Source organism: Lissotriton vulgaris, chromosome 5, assembly GCF_964263255.1.
Source record: "Lissotriton vulgaris chromosome 5, aLisVul1.2, whole genome shotgun sequence".
Lineage (NCBI taxonomy): Eukaryota > Metazoa > Chordata > Amphibia > Caudata > Salamandridae > Lissotriton > Lissotriton vulgaris.
In genome coordinates this window covers 1646275958-1646293033 of record NC_141693.1, presented here as the reverse complement: position 1 = coordinate 1646293033, position 17076 = coordinate 1646275958, and the positions used below count along the sequence as shown (strand labels likewise).

Genomic DNA, 17076 nt, shown 5'->3' with positions numbered 1-17076 from the left:
TGAGGGGCAGGCACAGAGCAGTACCCCTGCTCTGAGGCGTCAGTCTGGCTGCCCTTCTCTGCTGCAAGGCAGGTCAGGCTGTAGCCTGCTGACTGATTGGGTGGGGGAGGGGGGGATGGAAAGCAGAGAAAGTGGGACCGAGGAGTCAGGAAATAAACAAAAATGAAAATGAAATCAGCTTGTGAAAGGGGCGCACTGCTGATAGATAATATCCACAATCATTAATAAGCAACCCAGAGGGAGGGCGGGAGGGCAGGGTAGGCCGCAGTAACTCAACTGTGATGTTAAGAGGGGTGGGAGAAAGGATGTTGTATTTAACCTCTTGTATGCTCGTGACGGCTGGGAGCCGTCACGCGTCACGGTGGGGGTATGCAGATGACGGCCCCTGACCGTCCGAATCCCGCCCACCAATGAAAACTCCTGCACAGCGTGGAAATTTCGCACGCACAGAAGGGGTTAAATATAAGAAGCTGGGGCACTGAAGCTGAACAACGACAAATAGTAACAGAGCAGGAAACCAAGTAAAGAAAGAGTCCACCAGAGAACAGATAAAGAACCATAGCAGAATGAGACAGTACGAAGCCCCTGCTGTGTGGGAGGAACAGAAAAGAGAAAGGAGGGACAAAGAGCCAGGACTGACCACTAGCAAGCAAGGATTTTTGTAGGACACTGACTTAGACAAAGGAAAAGCAGTGGCAAAAATCGAGGATGTACTTGATGCACACAGACTGATTACAGCTGGTCTTGAAGATCCAATAATTAATCCATTGATAATTTGTATGTTTTTTTAAATACTAGCTGGGGAACAATAAACTTAAGGTTTAGAGAGGGGCTTACATGTCACTGTATAAATAGATATTTGGAGTTGCAAAAGCCTTTGCACTAAGGCTAGGTACATAAAATTTGAGATTTGTATTAACCTCTTCCACACTCGTCACAGAACCGTTCCGTCACGAGCCACGGGTGGGCTGTGCTGGTGACGGAACCGTTCCATCACGTCCCGCTCGCCGTGCCTGCGCGGCGCGAATTCAGCGCCTGCGCTGAGCGTTCTGAAGAACGGGCGAGGCCGTGACGGAACCGTTCCGTCACAAGCACAGCTCACCCGCGAGCCGTGACTAAGCGGTTCCGTCACAAGCACGGAACCGCCGCGCGGCCGCCCCACCCCCTTAGCGCTGCAGCGGAATAGCCGCCGCAGCGAAGGGGTTAAAGCATAGTTTTCACTCTTCAAGTCTGTCATCCTGTAAGCTTTAGAAAACGTTCACTGCTATCTGTCAGCATTGCTTACTAATTACCACATGATAAAGCTCTACCTTTTATCTTTAATTGTTTCCTCTAGCCTCCACAGTATAAACTGGACCCCCGACTGGCCCGGCTGCTAGGTGTCCATACCCAGACTCGGGCCAACATCATGCAGGCCCTGTGGCTCTACATCAAAACGAATAAACTGCAGGATAGCCATGAGAAGGAGTTCATCAACTGCAACCGCTACTTCAAACAGGTGAGCAGCTCTAGTCTGGGCTATAGTTTTCTATTTGTGTATATTTTTATGCTATCATATGTTTATTATTCTGAAATAAATACCAGGCAAACCATTTGTGAACGTGCATACAGTTAAAGGACTGAAAGCAGCATATATGTTGTACTCTAAATGGGAAACAGCCATTAAGCCTCTCTCCTGTTGATAGAATAGGAACATTTTGTTGTGGAGCACTTTACCATGAATACAGCAAAGTACTCCAATCAGCAAAATTGAATACATGTTGGCTCCTTGGAATGCAGTTGTGGATTGTTCCATCTGTCTCACCACAGGCCCCAGTTTACTCTTGTACCTTTGTAACATATTTGAGGCAGCTCATATGCAACTCAGCAATGTTAATTGTAACAAAATGTAATCCTTAAACATTAATCTCCTTTTGTATTTATTGCTAAAACTAAAAATACTGCCACCGTGAGTTTAGTGTAGAATTCTTTTGATCTTTCGTATATTCACATGCTTGAATCATTCCCAGTCGTCCAGCTGGGAATCCTGGGTAATCTTAAATAGCATTATATAGTGTTAAAAATGTGCCTAGGCCTCAACAACCAAGTTTGTTTAGTAGCATATCCCCCTCATACCACACGTCGTTTGTGAGGGTGACCCCAAGGAGAGCTCGACTCTAACCTCTTGGTGACCTTATCCTGTTACTTTTTCTTGTCTACCCTAGGACTGGCCCAGCTCTACCTTCAGAGAACTAGAACTTGTTCGAGGGAATAATCTCTTTCTGGGCCATGAAGATCTCTCCTCCATCACCAACTGTCAGCATGACTGATATAGAGAGAAAAATCCTTTTCAAATCTCGTTCTACCTCTAGACAGAAAAAGATCTATTCTGATGAACCACATGAACAATGTATGTATTGCGTCTATCCAAGTCACAAAGCTTCACACTGCGACATTTGCTAGAATTTTCCTTCTAAAACTCTGAAGGACAGGGAGAGGAGGTTAGCACTCTGTCTTAGAGAGTCAGAAGAAATGCCCCCTCCTAAGGGGGATAATATAGTGAAAAGTGCTACACCAAACACTTCCACAAAGCCAGCGCATAAAAGGAGACGTGTAGATTTTCCATAGTTGGGCATATTGTATAAAGAGCCTGCAGGCACCTCCTAAAAGGAGAAACTGGGGTATCCTCTATAAAACACCCCAGAAAGGAAGAACATGAGCATGCTTAAAAACATGCATGAAAATCTTTTTCCTGTGCTGTCCTGTCAGGATCCTCAACATTGCCTCTTCAATTATCCTCACCAGGCACGCAAAAAAGATCTTCGTCGTTTTATAGCCTCCGTTTTGTCCTCCAGGATGATGTCAAGAAGTGGCAAGATGTCGTGCCACATCTGTTGATCGTAACGCGCAAATATTGCTAATGCATTAGCCGTTTTAATGGATGTTGCGGGCATCAAACTAATCATGCGGCCAAAAATGGTCTATCCATCGGATTTCAGGCTTTATATCCAAAGCTCGAATTTCCATACAATGTCAGACAATTCATACCAGATGGCTCCTAGTCAAGCTCAGTGTCTGGGCTGTAGCATTTGTAAAAACACACCTCTGTACCTGATTCAGTCTTGGTAATTGAATCGGGCCACTCTCCTCCAGCTACAGAAATAGGTCTACATTAATGCTTTTGGGATATTAGGCAGCAGAGAGTTATGTGGTACGTAGACTCACACAGAGATAAGGAAACAGACGAACATAGGCGCATGGTTTTGTACTAGCGATATCACAAACTGTACACCGACTCCCGGTCAGAAGATCAGAATGCAACGGTGATGTGCAATTGGACACGCAGCACTTAATATGGATGTTTGTTTGGAGAAGAATTCAGGGCAAAATGACGATGCGCTCTTGGGCTTAGAGGCCTTACACAGAGATCAGGTTGCAAAATATCATAGAATGCTACAGTGATGTGTTGTCAGGCACACAGCCAAAACATGGACATCTACTTAAAGGAATGGTTCCCCCCAACATTATCACTACCTCTCCGCTGCTCCTTTTTGCAGGAGTTTTTCTTGTCAAGCTACAAGCTGACCAGCTGGAACTGGGCCCAGTTAGCAATAAAAGATTCTTCTCTATGTAGGATGATGATTGAACCAGACAGTTTTACTTGGTGGAGGATTGGAGGTTGCCATGCAGATGGAGAGGGAGACAACGGCAATGCCACACTCTACAACTTTAGTATACAATCAGTTTAGATCGACCAATTTTAAAAGTACCCCCTGTTTCATATACCGAGGTACTCCATGAACATATGACGTAAAATCAGGAGAAACCAGGGTCCCAGTAATGACATGATTCATAGGATTACCACAGGGGGCCAGTATGCTGTCTCATCACTGGGGTACAGCAAACAAGCATGTAACCTACTACTATAATCACCTGCTGCCAAGTGATGAAATTGTCATGTCTTTGTTTTCTGGACAGTAGTCACTCATTTTAAAGGGATACTTTTCGGGGGACTCCTTAATTTGGCCAGAGTTTAACATTGTACAGAAATCATGAATAGCACTTTGCAAATGATTTGCCAGAATTATAACGTTAGAATTTTCTTTATAAAGCAGATAAGTTCTTGGATCAGGCTACATAATTCCTAGATTTTGTACATTGCCTGGGAGCGAGAAACAATGATTCAGCTATTCATCCAAGTATAGGTGGACCAATATTACCGTTTTTTTATGTGGGTAACCAAGTGCAGCTGTAAACTTTGTCACATCCCTTGGTGTATTTTATAGTCCAATAGGCATTACTCACAACTGGAAGTGTTGGTCTTACACGGTAAAGCACAGGAACTTACAGTGTGATGGGGTGCTACTGTGTCGGCAATATGGAGATCTGTTGCTGTCATTAAGTCATCTAGTCAGACCATTGTATTATATTTAATTTGAAAGTGTAGTGACTTCCACAATGGTTGACCTTTCTCCTTATTATTTAAACCTTTGGCCTCCATGGTTTAGATAGCAGCTATAGCTTCAGACCTGAGAAGCAGGCTCAGTTTCTGTATGCGCTGCCTAAAATGTTATGCCCTTCATTTTCAGTGCAGCCCTGGCTGAGGCATGCCTGGGCCCATCAGAGGTCAAAGCAGTATTCTGGCACTGAAACGAGTGGACAAAACTATTACTAACATGTTGCAAGTTAACTGTCAAACATCCAGGTACAAAGGCATTTAGTTATGGGACTGTGAAGCCAAATCGATTATGCACATGCCCATGAAGTATGCCTCTGTTTTATTAGAAAACGAAGTAAACTGACAATAATATCTGCCAGCTTTCAGCGGTGTGGGTTCTTATCCCAAATTATTAATTAAACTTTTCTTTTAGGTTTTTAATACTGCTTCTTTTAGATTGAAAATCGGAGTGCATTTATTTCAGACTGATTTAAGATACAGGTTTTCGTTTTTTCAAATATTGTCAAATTGCTGTTGTATTTTTAAGACAGGCTGTAATGCAGTGGTTAGTTAAATCGTTGATTTTTAGGGAAAAGCTGGTTAGCTTATATAAAAAGATCCAAGGAAACTTAAAGTAGAATTTCATGAAGAGTTTAATGCATGAATAGGAGTTGAAGCACAGCACATCATGACAGGTTCAGGTACAGATCTTGTAATACAGTTGGTCTGGAATCTGGAACCCAGGATGTAAGATGCAGGCACGCATCATACATTCCAGGCAGCAGATCCAGACAGGGAAAGGCAAGGGAACAGAAGAAGGCAGTATGAAAGTACAACAGAATGCAACACATCTTATCCCTAAAAAAAAACATCAATCTAGATATCTGCTAGGAACACTCTTTTGCCTATTGGAAGCCTTAACTCTAGAAGCAACTGAGGAACCTAGATGAACAGAACTGGGAGAAGGCAAAGCGGGAAAAACGTCAGGTCTCCTCTGGCAAAAACCCCGAGTAGAGGAAGGAGAGCTACGTACATTTTTAGGATTGCAATATTTAGCCACTCTGCGGACATTCCATACTCTACCATCTTGCGTGGCAACGCTATTCTTAAAGACTTTAACAATTTTGATAGGAGGGTAAAATTTAGAAAGACCCTTGACTAGAAAACCAGGTTTTCTAATTCGTACCCAATCCCCCACCACAAAATCATTATCTTTGGTTTTCATTTTGGAATCAAACAGGGTTTTCATTTGCAGTTGTTTGTTCTCAACCCGTTTGGCCACAGCAGCAAGGTCAAAAACAGAATCATTTACATCCAGTTTTACATCAAGTTTTTTTATCCACCAGGGACATATATCAGAAGGAGGCTCCCTACCCTTAAGGAGTCTGAAGGGACTAACACCAGTAACAGAGTGAGGGGTGATACGATATGTCCACAATCTTTTCCTCACAACATCCACCCAACTATCATCCGAAGTCTGCACAACATTCAAACAATCCTTAAGGACACGGTTAAAGCGCTCAACTTGGCCGTTTTCCCTAGGCTCATAGAGAGAGGTGGTGTAATGCTTGATTCCACATGTACTGAGGAATTTCTCAAAATCATCAGACACCAGCTGAACCCCGTTATCAGTGACACAGGTTTCAGGGAATCCCTCCCTAGCAAAGACTTCCTTAAGGAAAAGAATGACCGATTGAGAAGAAACAGAGCTGACAAACTTTACTTCGGGCCACTTGGAGTGGTAGTCTACCAGAACTAAGGCATACCTAGCATTGTAAGGCAACTGTTTAAATGGGCCAGATATATCAAAGCCCACTTTCTGCCAGGGAAAGGTGGGCCAAGACACAGGCTTGAGGGGCGCTGAGGTCACATGAAGCATTTTATCACTGTTAACACAATGCGAACAATCTCTCACCAGCCTATCCACCATTTTGTCCACTCCCGGCCACCAAAAGCTCTCTCTAATCAGACGTTTCATTGACGACATGCCAATGTGACTCTGGTGAGCAAGAAGGAGAATCTTCTCTTGTAAGGATTGGGGCGGAATTAATTTACCAGCCTTGAAAAGTAAACCAGAAAACTCTTCAATTTCCGAAGAAACCTGGCAAAAGGGAGCTATATCCGGAGAAACACCCCTATGGGGTGGCCAACCATTCCTAACAAAATCAAACAGATGTTGGTAAACCACATCCTTGCCAAGTTCAAGAAACCATTCTTCTTCCGACAATGAAATGAACTCCTTGGAAACACAATCTCCAACAGAGGCAACGACATCAATGTCATTATCCATCTTTGGAGACTCCTCACAAGGAAACCTTGAAAGAAAATCAGCAGTCACGTTACACTTACCCGGAACATACACAATTTCAAAATCATACTCTTGAAGGCGTGAAGACAAACGAGCTATACGCGCAGTGGAGTTCCATCCACCTCCAGGAGATAAAATCCCAACCAAGGGTTTATGGTCGGTACGTAGTACAAATCGATTGCCCCAAACATAATTCCTGAAGTGTTCAACAGCCCAAATGCAGGCCAGAAGTTCCTTTTCAATTACGGAGTACCTTCTCTCCGTGGGAGACAAAGTCCTTGAGGAAAAGGCAACACACCATTCATCCTTACCAGATGACTGACTTAACACACTACCAATGCCATAAAGGCTGGCGTCAACTGTAATGATGCACTTCTTGTTGACACAAAAGGACTTCAAAGTAGGAGCATTAACAATTTCTTCTTTGATTTGTTTAAAAGCTTGTTCCTGCTTCTCAGACCAAATAAATTTGGCTGAACTCCTAGTAAGTTCTCTGAGAGGCTCCATTTTGCTTGCAAAATTTTTGATAAATTTGCTATAATATTCGCAAAGCCCTGCAAATGAAAGCAACTTTTCCTTGTTGTCTGGGGAAGGAGCCTTAACAATGGCATCCACAAGATTTTTTTTTGGTACAACTCCATCCCCTGAAAGTGAATGGCCCAAATAGTCTACTGTCTTACAAAAAAACTTGCACTTACTAGCTTTGATGGTCAAGCCAAACTTCTCCAACCTGGAACAAACTTCCCTAAGGTGACTATCATGCTCAGAGAGATTTTTAGAAAAGACAAGAATATCATCTTGAAAGCATTTGACGTAGACATTCAGGTCCCTGAATATGTGATACATTGCCCTCTGGAAAACAGAAGCGGCTGACGCTAGGCCGAAAGGCATCCTTTTAAATTGAAACAATCCATGGGGAGTGATGAAAGCGGTGAAGTGTTTTGAGTCTTCCGTGAGCTCTATCTGGTGGTATGCAGACCTAAGGTCTAATGTGGAAAACACACAGGCACCGTCAAGCATGCACAACATTTCATTTATGTTAGGTAACGGATGACAGTCTGTGACCAAACATTTATTTAACGCTCTCAGGTCTACACACAACCTAATTGTTTTGTCAGGTTTAATCGCCAAAACAATAGGCGAAACCCATTCAGAGGATTCCACCTCCTCTATGACACCATCTTTAACCATGTTGTCAAGCATGACTCTAAGCTCCTCCCTGACACTGATGGGAACACCTCTCAACTTCTGCTTAAGAGGCACAGTATTTGGTTTGACTTTGATTTTATGCGTAAAACCATTCAATCTCCCAAGTTTCTCAGAAAAAACATTAGGAAAGGAGATAGATATCTCTTTAGACATGGATGCCAGGTCGTAGTCCCCATCAGCTATAGCAAGGACACACACAGGATCTTTCAACCTAGGATTTAACGAGATCCCCAACTTAGCTTGGTCCCGCCAACCTAGAACATTCACACCTTTAGATGCTACATACATCTTAATAGTAGCTGAATTGTTTTTTACAATAATAGGGACTTCTTTAAAACCTATAAAATTGATCTTGGAAGTGTCAAAATTGTAGGCATCAATATCAGGTTCACACAAAGAATTCACATCAATTAGATTACCAAATGACTCTACACAGTAATCACGAGTAATAATGGTCCACGGTGAACAGGAGTCCACCATGAGTTCAAGAGTTTTACCTAGTATGTTCACTAAACTCTTTGGAGCAGGTAAAGTATCTGCTAGTGTCATATCAAACGAAGATTGTATAGAAATTACAATGCCAGACTCTCTAATCAACGGATCGTTACCCTCTCTCTCCGCAATGTAAGATACATTACTATTAGTGCGTCTGGGAGTACTATAAGAAGGCTTCTTGTAATCATTAACTGACTTAACAGCAGTTTTACAATATTCAGAAAAATGTCCAGTGCGGTTACACTTATTACATTGTCTATTCAGAGCAGGACACTGTGGAAAAGAAGCTATATGATCCGGGCTTCCACATCTAAAGCAGTAAAACTGTTTACCTTTGCCCTCGTATTTGGTAGAACTTTGAGTTTTTACATTCACAGTGCTAACCTCACCAGTGGATGTGGAAGGAGTGGTTTGAACAGAGGCTTTGTCTAAAGATTTGATCCATTTGTCGGACTGTTCTAATGCTTTAGCTGTACTAATAGCAGTCTCTAAGCTTGGATCCCCTAAAATCCATAACTGCTCTTGTACTTTCTTGCTTTTCACATGCACAACAATTTGATCTCTAATCATTTCGTCGGTCATTAGACCAAAATTGCAATGGAGGGAAAGCGCACGTAAAGCAGTTAAAAAATCATCAAAGCACTCATTCTCATCTTGTATCCTGGTATAAAACTTAAACCTGTTTAAGGCTACACTGGTTACTGGTTTAAATCTTCCCTCTATTCTGTGTACAGCCTCATCATAAACATTTGAATCACCACCAGATCTCACAGGAGGTAAAGTTCTAAAGACAAGTTGTCCTTCTGACCCAAGACAATGTAAGAAAATGTTCTTTTTCCTTTCCGCTGACATCCTTTCACCATCCATAGCTTTAAGGTAAGTAAAAAAGTTCGAGGCATGTGGGCTGCTAAATTCATATCTTAGCATTAGATCGCCGCCTAGTGTTGGGTCCGGATGATCGCACATTGTTGTCCTGGAAGAGTCTTCGAAGTATCCCGAGATAGGTGGCTCCTCCCCTGGACTACAGTGCGCATGGGCATCGGCTCCATCCTCAGATTGTTTTTTCCCGCCATTGGGTTCGGATGCGGTCTCGACACCTCTCTGTCGGAACCGAGAAAACATAACTTTAAACGGCCAAAAGGCTTTGTATTTATTACGTCGGTATTGTTTGCGTGCGGTCTCGAGTTCTTCCGTCTCTCGGAGCCGGAATCAGCGGAGTTTTGCTCTTCGGACATCGAGGCCTTCTCATCGCGACTCGACAGCGACTTTTCCAGCATGGAGCGGAGTCCGTTTAAGCTCTGTCCGCTCTGTGGGGCCAAATACCCACATATAGACGTGCACCCGGTCTGTAACAAATGCCTTTCACCAGACCATAACGAAGAAAACTGCAGGGCCTGTGCTAGTTTCAGGTCCAAGAAGACACTCAAGATTCGGCGCGCTGTGCGCCTTGAGGCCCACCAGTCGGCCCCGGAACCGGACGACATCTTCGACGACCAGGAAGAGGAGGACCAGAGCCATCATCTTCAAATCTCCCCGCCAGAGACGGAGGTCGAGGCGGATCCAGAAGACGACAACGAAGTCGTGGATCAAGGCCTTGAAAACGTCGACGAGGTAGGGGACGTCGAAGAGGTTTATGGGGCCGCGGAAGATAGCTCAGGGGATGAGCTATGCCCCGAAGTTTACGAACATACAGAACGGGTCACGGGATCGCCTGTCGGCCTTACCCAAGACCCCGTCGCGCAAGCCACGGCCCCGCATTCAGGCCCGGCCACGGACATACTTGCTGCGCAGAGGGTATCGAAACCGAAACTGAAACAAGCGGTATCGACTACACCTAAAATGGCCGACTCGAAAACGAAACTGAAACTCAAGGACTCCAGCGTCCCTAAGATGGCGGCCGTACAACCAAAAACGTACAAAAACACTGCTTCATCGACTCCGTCGGCCTCCGGTCCACAGAGATCGAAGAAATCTGTCGATTCCACAGTGTCGAAATCGGTGCAGAAGGGCGGCACGCACAGGTCGACCGCTACACCGCCGGCAAAGCCCGCCAAAGACAGCGGCACGGCTCCGACTCCGACTGGGACGTTGGTCGGACGCGTGGGAGAAACGGAGCCGTCGAAGTCACACGGATCGAAGACTGGCACATCGGCGCATCGATCCAGAACCTCTGGGCCGGCGGACGCGCCATCATCGTCCAAAACTCACAAGGGCCAACAAGACGTCGGATCCGAAGGCAAGGTCAAGGATTCCTCGTCGGTGCCGAGGGCCACTGGGACTGAAACGTCCAGGGACAAAGCCTCTGTTTCGTCGGCGCCGACGCCAGCGCCCCGGAAGGCGATGGACGTTCCGGTCAAGTCTGCGAGTAAACTTCTCTTCCTTCTGCCGCCAAAAGAGGCGCCGAAGGCCTTCACAACGAAATCGACCCCAAAGAAGCCGGATTATTCAACGGCAGGGGCACTGTCAGGTCGAGGACTCGACTCAGAAGAGGATTCGGAGTGTTTTATCGATGCTGATACAGGCAAATTGACCCTGTACAAAAGGAAAATAACTTCACAGCCGGTGGACTCCTATGTCATCCCCCTGAAGAAGAAAAAGTATCCACAGGATGCCTCAGGCCTCATGGAGCCTATCCAGTCCCCTCCAAGGAGGAGCCCAACTCCGTCTCCAGACCCCTCTGAATGTGAGGGATATGGCGAAGATGAGCAATATACTTTCCCAGTCAATGAACCAGATGCACAGCCGGATGCATATGATGACTTTGGTGACCAAGGCACCCATAATGTGGGTCAAGACACACAGCTTTTCAGTACACGTGCATCCCCAACAGAGGACTCTGCAGGTTTCCATGCACTCATCGAAAGGGCAGCTGCAAATCATGATGTGGACATGCATGCTGACCCTGTTGAGGAGGATTTCCTATTTGACACTTTCTCAGTTTCGGAAAGGACTGTAAAAACACTGCCTATGCTCAAAGGGGTCCTCAAGCATGCGGCGGACATCTTTAAAGAGCCTACCAGGGCGAGGGTGGTCAATCCTCGTATTGAAAAAAAGTACAGACCAGCACCTGCAGACCCTGCATACATTCGGGGACAGCTGCCGCTTGACTCCCTGGTGGTCGCGAATGCCCGGAAGAGGGCCAACTCCCAGACAACGGGTGAAGCTCCTCCCCCGGATAAAGAGTCCAAAGTGCTAGAGGCAGGGGGCAAAAGAGTAGCTGCGCAGGCTGCCAATCTCTGGCGTATTGCAAATACACAGGCACTATTGGCACGTTATGATAGGTCGCATTACGACACACTAGAACAAATTGTGCAACACCTGCCTCCACACTTTCAAGAGGGCACCAAGATCATTATACAGGAAGGACAACTGATCTCCAACGCGGCCATAAAGTGTGCACTTGATGCCGCGGACACAGCCGCTAGGACCATTAACACTAGCGTCATGCTGAGACGACAAGCGTGGCTCCGCATATCGGGGTTTAAACCTGACATTCAGACAACCATACTTAATCAACCCGTCAATCCTGATAGACTGTTTGGTCCGGATGTTGACACCACCCTTGAAAAAATCAAAAAAGACACCGAAACTGCCAAATCCATGGGGGCCCTTCAATCACAACAGTTTCGTGGCAATACTTTTCGTCGCTCAGGTGCACGTGGAGTCACCAGAGGACAGATGGGTCAACAGTCACAATTCTCTAAAAGTGGAACACAATCCTCGTACCCCAAACAGAACAAGGGGGGCTACAGAGGAAACAGCACCAGAGGACGCGGCAGAGGGAACAACAACTCCCGCTCCTCTACCCCAAGCAAACAGTGACTCTCTGTCACTGCCCCCCGACCACTTAACACCTGTCGGGGGGAGACTACAGCAGTTCCTGCCCGTCTGGTTCAACATCACCACAGACAGGTGGGTGCGACAACTTGTCCAGTACGGTTATTGTCTAGAGTTAAAATCCACTCCACCCAACATTCCACCAAGGCAAAGGCCTATGTCCGCAGAGCACTTGCTCTTATTGCAGCAGGAAGTGGTGGTGATGCTGCAAAAAGGAGCAATCGAGCTCGTGCCAGTGGGGGAGGAAGGCACGGGGGTATATTCCCTGTACTTCCTTATTCCAAAGAAGGACGGATCTCTAAGACCAATTCTGGATCTCCGTCCCCTCAACCTGTATATACTGTCAGAACACTTCCATATGCTTACACTGCAACAGATTCTTCCCTTGTTAAACCAAGGGGACTTCTTAGCAACCTTAGACCTCAAGGATGCTTATTTCCACATTCCACTACACCCGTCCCACAGAAAATACCTCAGATTCACTATCCAGGGCAGGCATTATCAGTTCAAGGTCCTACCCTTCGGAGTCACCACAGCCCCAAGGGTGTTTACCAAGTGCCTGGCGACAGTGGCAGCGCACCTCAGGAGGCAGAACATCCATGTCTACCCCTACCTGGACGACTGGCTCGTCCAAGCCAAGTCGGAACAACAGTGCGCCGCAGACATGTCGACTACCATTCATCTCCTTCACGACCTGGGTTTCTCGTTGAATTACCCAAAGTCGCATCTTCAGCCGGCACATGTCCGGCAGTTTCTAGGTGCGACAATCAATACCCTGACGGCCAAAGCTCAACCAAACCAAGTCAGGATAGACAGCATGCAGTCTCTAATCCAAAGATTCAGAACACAACACTCACTTCCAGCGAGAGTGTTCATGCAGTTGATAGGCATGATGGCCTCCTGCATCTTCATAGTCCCTCACGCACGGTTGCACATGCGCCCGCTCCAGGAGTGCTTAGCAAATCAGTGGACACAGGCTCAGGGACAATTGACAGACCTAGTGTTGGTTACCAGTCGGGCATACGACTCTCTGCATTGGTGGACTCCACACAACCTTTGCAAGGGCCGACTGTTCCAGGAGCCAGTGCCACAGATTGTCCTGACAACGGACGCATCTCTCCAGGGATGGGGAGCTCATCTGCTCAATTACACAGTGCAGGGACTATGGACGACGCAGCAACAGAAGATGCACATCAACTATCTAGAACTGATGGCGATCTTCATGGCGCTCAAGTCCTTCATTGTACATTTATGCAACAAAGTGGTGCTAGTCCGGACGGACAACATGACCGCGATGTACTACATCCAAAAGCAGGGGGGCACCCACTCACCGCAGCTGTCTCATCTGGCTCAGAGCATGTGGAAGTGGGCCATTCAGAGGAACGTCTTCCTCATGGCAGAACACCTCCCGGGGAAGGACAACCAGATGGCAGATCTGCTCAGCAGATACAGCCATCAAATGCACGAGTGGGAGATACATCCATCAGTACTCCAGCCGTACTTCCAAAGGTGGGGTCATCCAGAGATAGACCTGTTCGCCACAAGGGAGAACGCAAAATGCCAAAGCTTCGCCGCCAGATTCCCACACCCGCAATCGCAGGGCAATGCGATATGGATGAACTGGTCAGGCAAATTTGCGTACGCTTTTCCGCCGACACCTCTGATACCACTGGTGGCGAAAAAACTAAGGCAACACTCGATGACACTCATCCTAGTTGCTCCAACGTGGGCGCGCCAGGCCTGGTACACCACGTTCCTCGAACTCTCAGTGGTTCCGCATCAAAGACTGCGCCTCACGCCCAGGCTTTTGACGCAGAACCATGGAGATATTCAGCATCCAGATCCGCAACAGCTCAACCTGGCGATCTGGCTCCTGAAGTCTTAGAGTTTGGATACCTCAGCCTACCTCCTGAATGCATGGACATCATCAAGGAGGCAAGGAAGCCAACAACCAGAGCATGCTATGCGGCAAAATGGAAGCGTTTTGTCATTTACTGCACAACCAATAACATCAACCCGCTAGATGCATCTATCCCTAACATCATTTGCTATCTGTTACATCTTTACAAGTGCAAGCTAGCGTTCACTTCTATTCGGATACATCTATCCGCCATCGCAGCTTACCTTCAAAATAGGCAGCATCTCTCTCTCTTCAGAGTGCCTGCCATCAAAGCTTTCCTTGAAGGTCTGAGACGAGTCATTCCACCAAGAACACCGCCAGCTCCGGTGTGGAACCTCAATGTGGTCCTCACCAGACTGATGGGACCACCGTTTGAGCCAATGCACTCGTGTGAACTACAATTCCTAACATGGAAAGTAGCTTTCCTGATTGCTATTACGTCACTAAGGCGTGTTAGTGAGCTACAAGCACTCACAATACAAGAGCCATTCATTCAGATTCATCCAAATAGGGTAGTGCTACGTACTAACCCCAAATTCCTTCCAAAGGTGGTGTCACAGTTTCATCTCAACCAAACTATAGACTTGCCGGCATTCTTCCAAAACCCACAAACGGTGGCGGAAAGAATGCTCCATACGTTAGACGTACGGAGGGCGTTAATGTACTACATAGACAGGACACAACACTTTAGGAAAACGAAACAACTTTTTGTTGCCTTCTCACCACAACACAAAGGCAACCCAATTTCAAAAGCAGGAATAGCCAGATGGATCGTTAAGTGCATCCAAATCTGTTATCACAAGGCAAAGCGCACTTTAACAATACCCCCAAGGGCGCACTCCACACGCAAATTGGGGGCATCCATGGCTTTCCTGGGGAACATTCCTTTAGAGGACATTTGCAGAGCAGCCACGTGGGTTACACCACATACCTTTACAAAACACTACTGTGTTGATGTGCATTCCAAGCAGCAGGCTGCTGTAGGACAGGCTGTTCTCAAGACACTTTTTCAGGTTTCTGCAGCTGGCACGGGCAACCGCCGCTAATGGAGGGACTGCTATGTATTCTATGCTAAGATATGAATTTAGCAGCCCACATACCTCGAACTGAATATGCTACTTACCAGTATGCATCTGTTCTTGGCATGTAGGGCTGCTAACATTCATATCGAGATCTTGTAATACAGTTGGTCTGGAATCTGGAACCCAGGATGTAAGATGCAGGCACGCATCATACATTCCAGGCAGCAGATCCAGACAGGGAAAGGCAAGGGAACAGAAGAAGGCAGTATGAAAGTACAACAGAATGCAACATTATACTAATGGACTTGGGAGCGCAGGGGAAATTACTAGCCTCGGGCTTTCCTGCTCAAAGGGGTAGACATGGGAGGAGGCGTTAAGGGATTGTTTGTCTGGATTGAATTAATCACCCTGCTGTGGCGAGTGGTGAATGAGACCTGCTTGGGAACTATAGGACTAAATTAGAGACTTGTTTTTGTCATAATGATATGTGTAGTGTCTTTGTTCTCTTTGATGTGAAACTGGATTTTATGCAGAGTTATGCTATGCTGTATGCTGCACCCTAAAATAACGCCTGTATTTGGGCTCCATTCATGGATGCTTAGTCTTCTGACAAATTTTAGTTAATAGAATCTGTCAGAAATTGAGTAAATAATTTGGGAGTGGGACAACTCAAAAAAACAGCTCTGGTTAGGTCAAAAACAGTTGATAGGGAATCTCTGCTCAACCTATGATAGCCCTGGCATAAGTAGTAGGCTGTCTCCATAGAAATGCATACTAAGTTCCGGCAATACCAACAATTCTAAAACAAAGAACACACACAGTAACATTTTCAAACCAGTGTAGAAAAATAGAGAAAATTGTAATGAACCAAAAAATACCATGGTCATCAAAATGGTTTAATGAAACCGGAAATTATTTTTCAATGTCTTAAGGCAGAAAGTGCTTAGAAAAAGTCAAGAACTATGGAAAAATGTTTATGGTGGACTCAAACTGATTTCAGATTGACCGCGAAAAAGCAGATGTTGGATGCACCAAGTGGTTTGTTCTAGTCAAAGGTTTTGCTTTCAGACAAAGTGGCCAACTACTGGGAAAGCATCTTCAGGTCAGTCCTACAGCCCCTTGTTCCTCACGGCAGGCTTCTGGGTCCCAGTTCTCTCTCCAACCTGGTGTCCTGCATGGTCGAGTCATCTTTAGTCGGCTAGGCTCTATTGGAGTTTAAAGTCCTTCTACGTTTTGTTTTTCTGAAGTAGATAAACAGGAGCCCAACCACTTGACCCTTAGAGAGCTGTTCCAGTCCTTGTGTACCAGCAAAATTCAGGAGTCCTCCAGTCTTTGTGTAAATCCTCATCATCCAGCAGGACACAGAATTAAGGATTCTTTTTCCAGCAGGGCCTCATTTAGATGGAGACTTCTCAGGTTCAGGAATCTTCTGAGGAGGTGGTTGTGGCGGTACCAGATTTGTTCTGTCACTAGCTACTGGCTTGAAAAATTCTACCACTGAATCCTAAATATTATTTCAAAGTCACCCCACCACCTTTTGTAGCACTTCCTCTTTGCTTTACTGTAAAATGACAAAAGAACCCCTATTTCAACATATCAGGATTTTTTTTAACCTTTTTTAACCTGACCGGGTCAAAACTGGTTTTCCTGTCTACTGCCACTGGAACTAGCTTTGTAGGAGGGTCATGGGAATTAGTAACAGAAGCCCTCTCTGGCATCTCCAAGTCAAAAGAGATAGTGCTAAAGGTGACCTTTCTTCTGCCAGATTTTCCTCTCCACTACCAGATAGCTCATCCCAGCTAAGTGGTCAGCAATTGTTAGACCTGGCATCTTTTGGTGTGGTTTGCCCTTTCTTTTTGCTTCCAACCTCCTGTTTTTTGTTGCTGAA

General features: G+C 45.9%; 1 protein-coding gene across 1 annotated transcript in view; it reads left to right on the top strand.

The window, feature by feature from the left end:
* Positions 1-17076, top strand: part of SMARCD2 (SWI/SNF related BAF chromatin remodeling complex subunit D2) — an 805600-nt gene that overhangs the window by 579242 nt on the left and 209282 nt on the right. The window contains exon 8 of the mRNA XM_086923795.1: positions 1337-1498. Within this exon, the coding sequence (XP_086779921.1) occupies positions 1337-1498 (162 nt within the window). The remainder of the gene's footprint in view (positions 1-1336; positions 1499-17076) is intronic.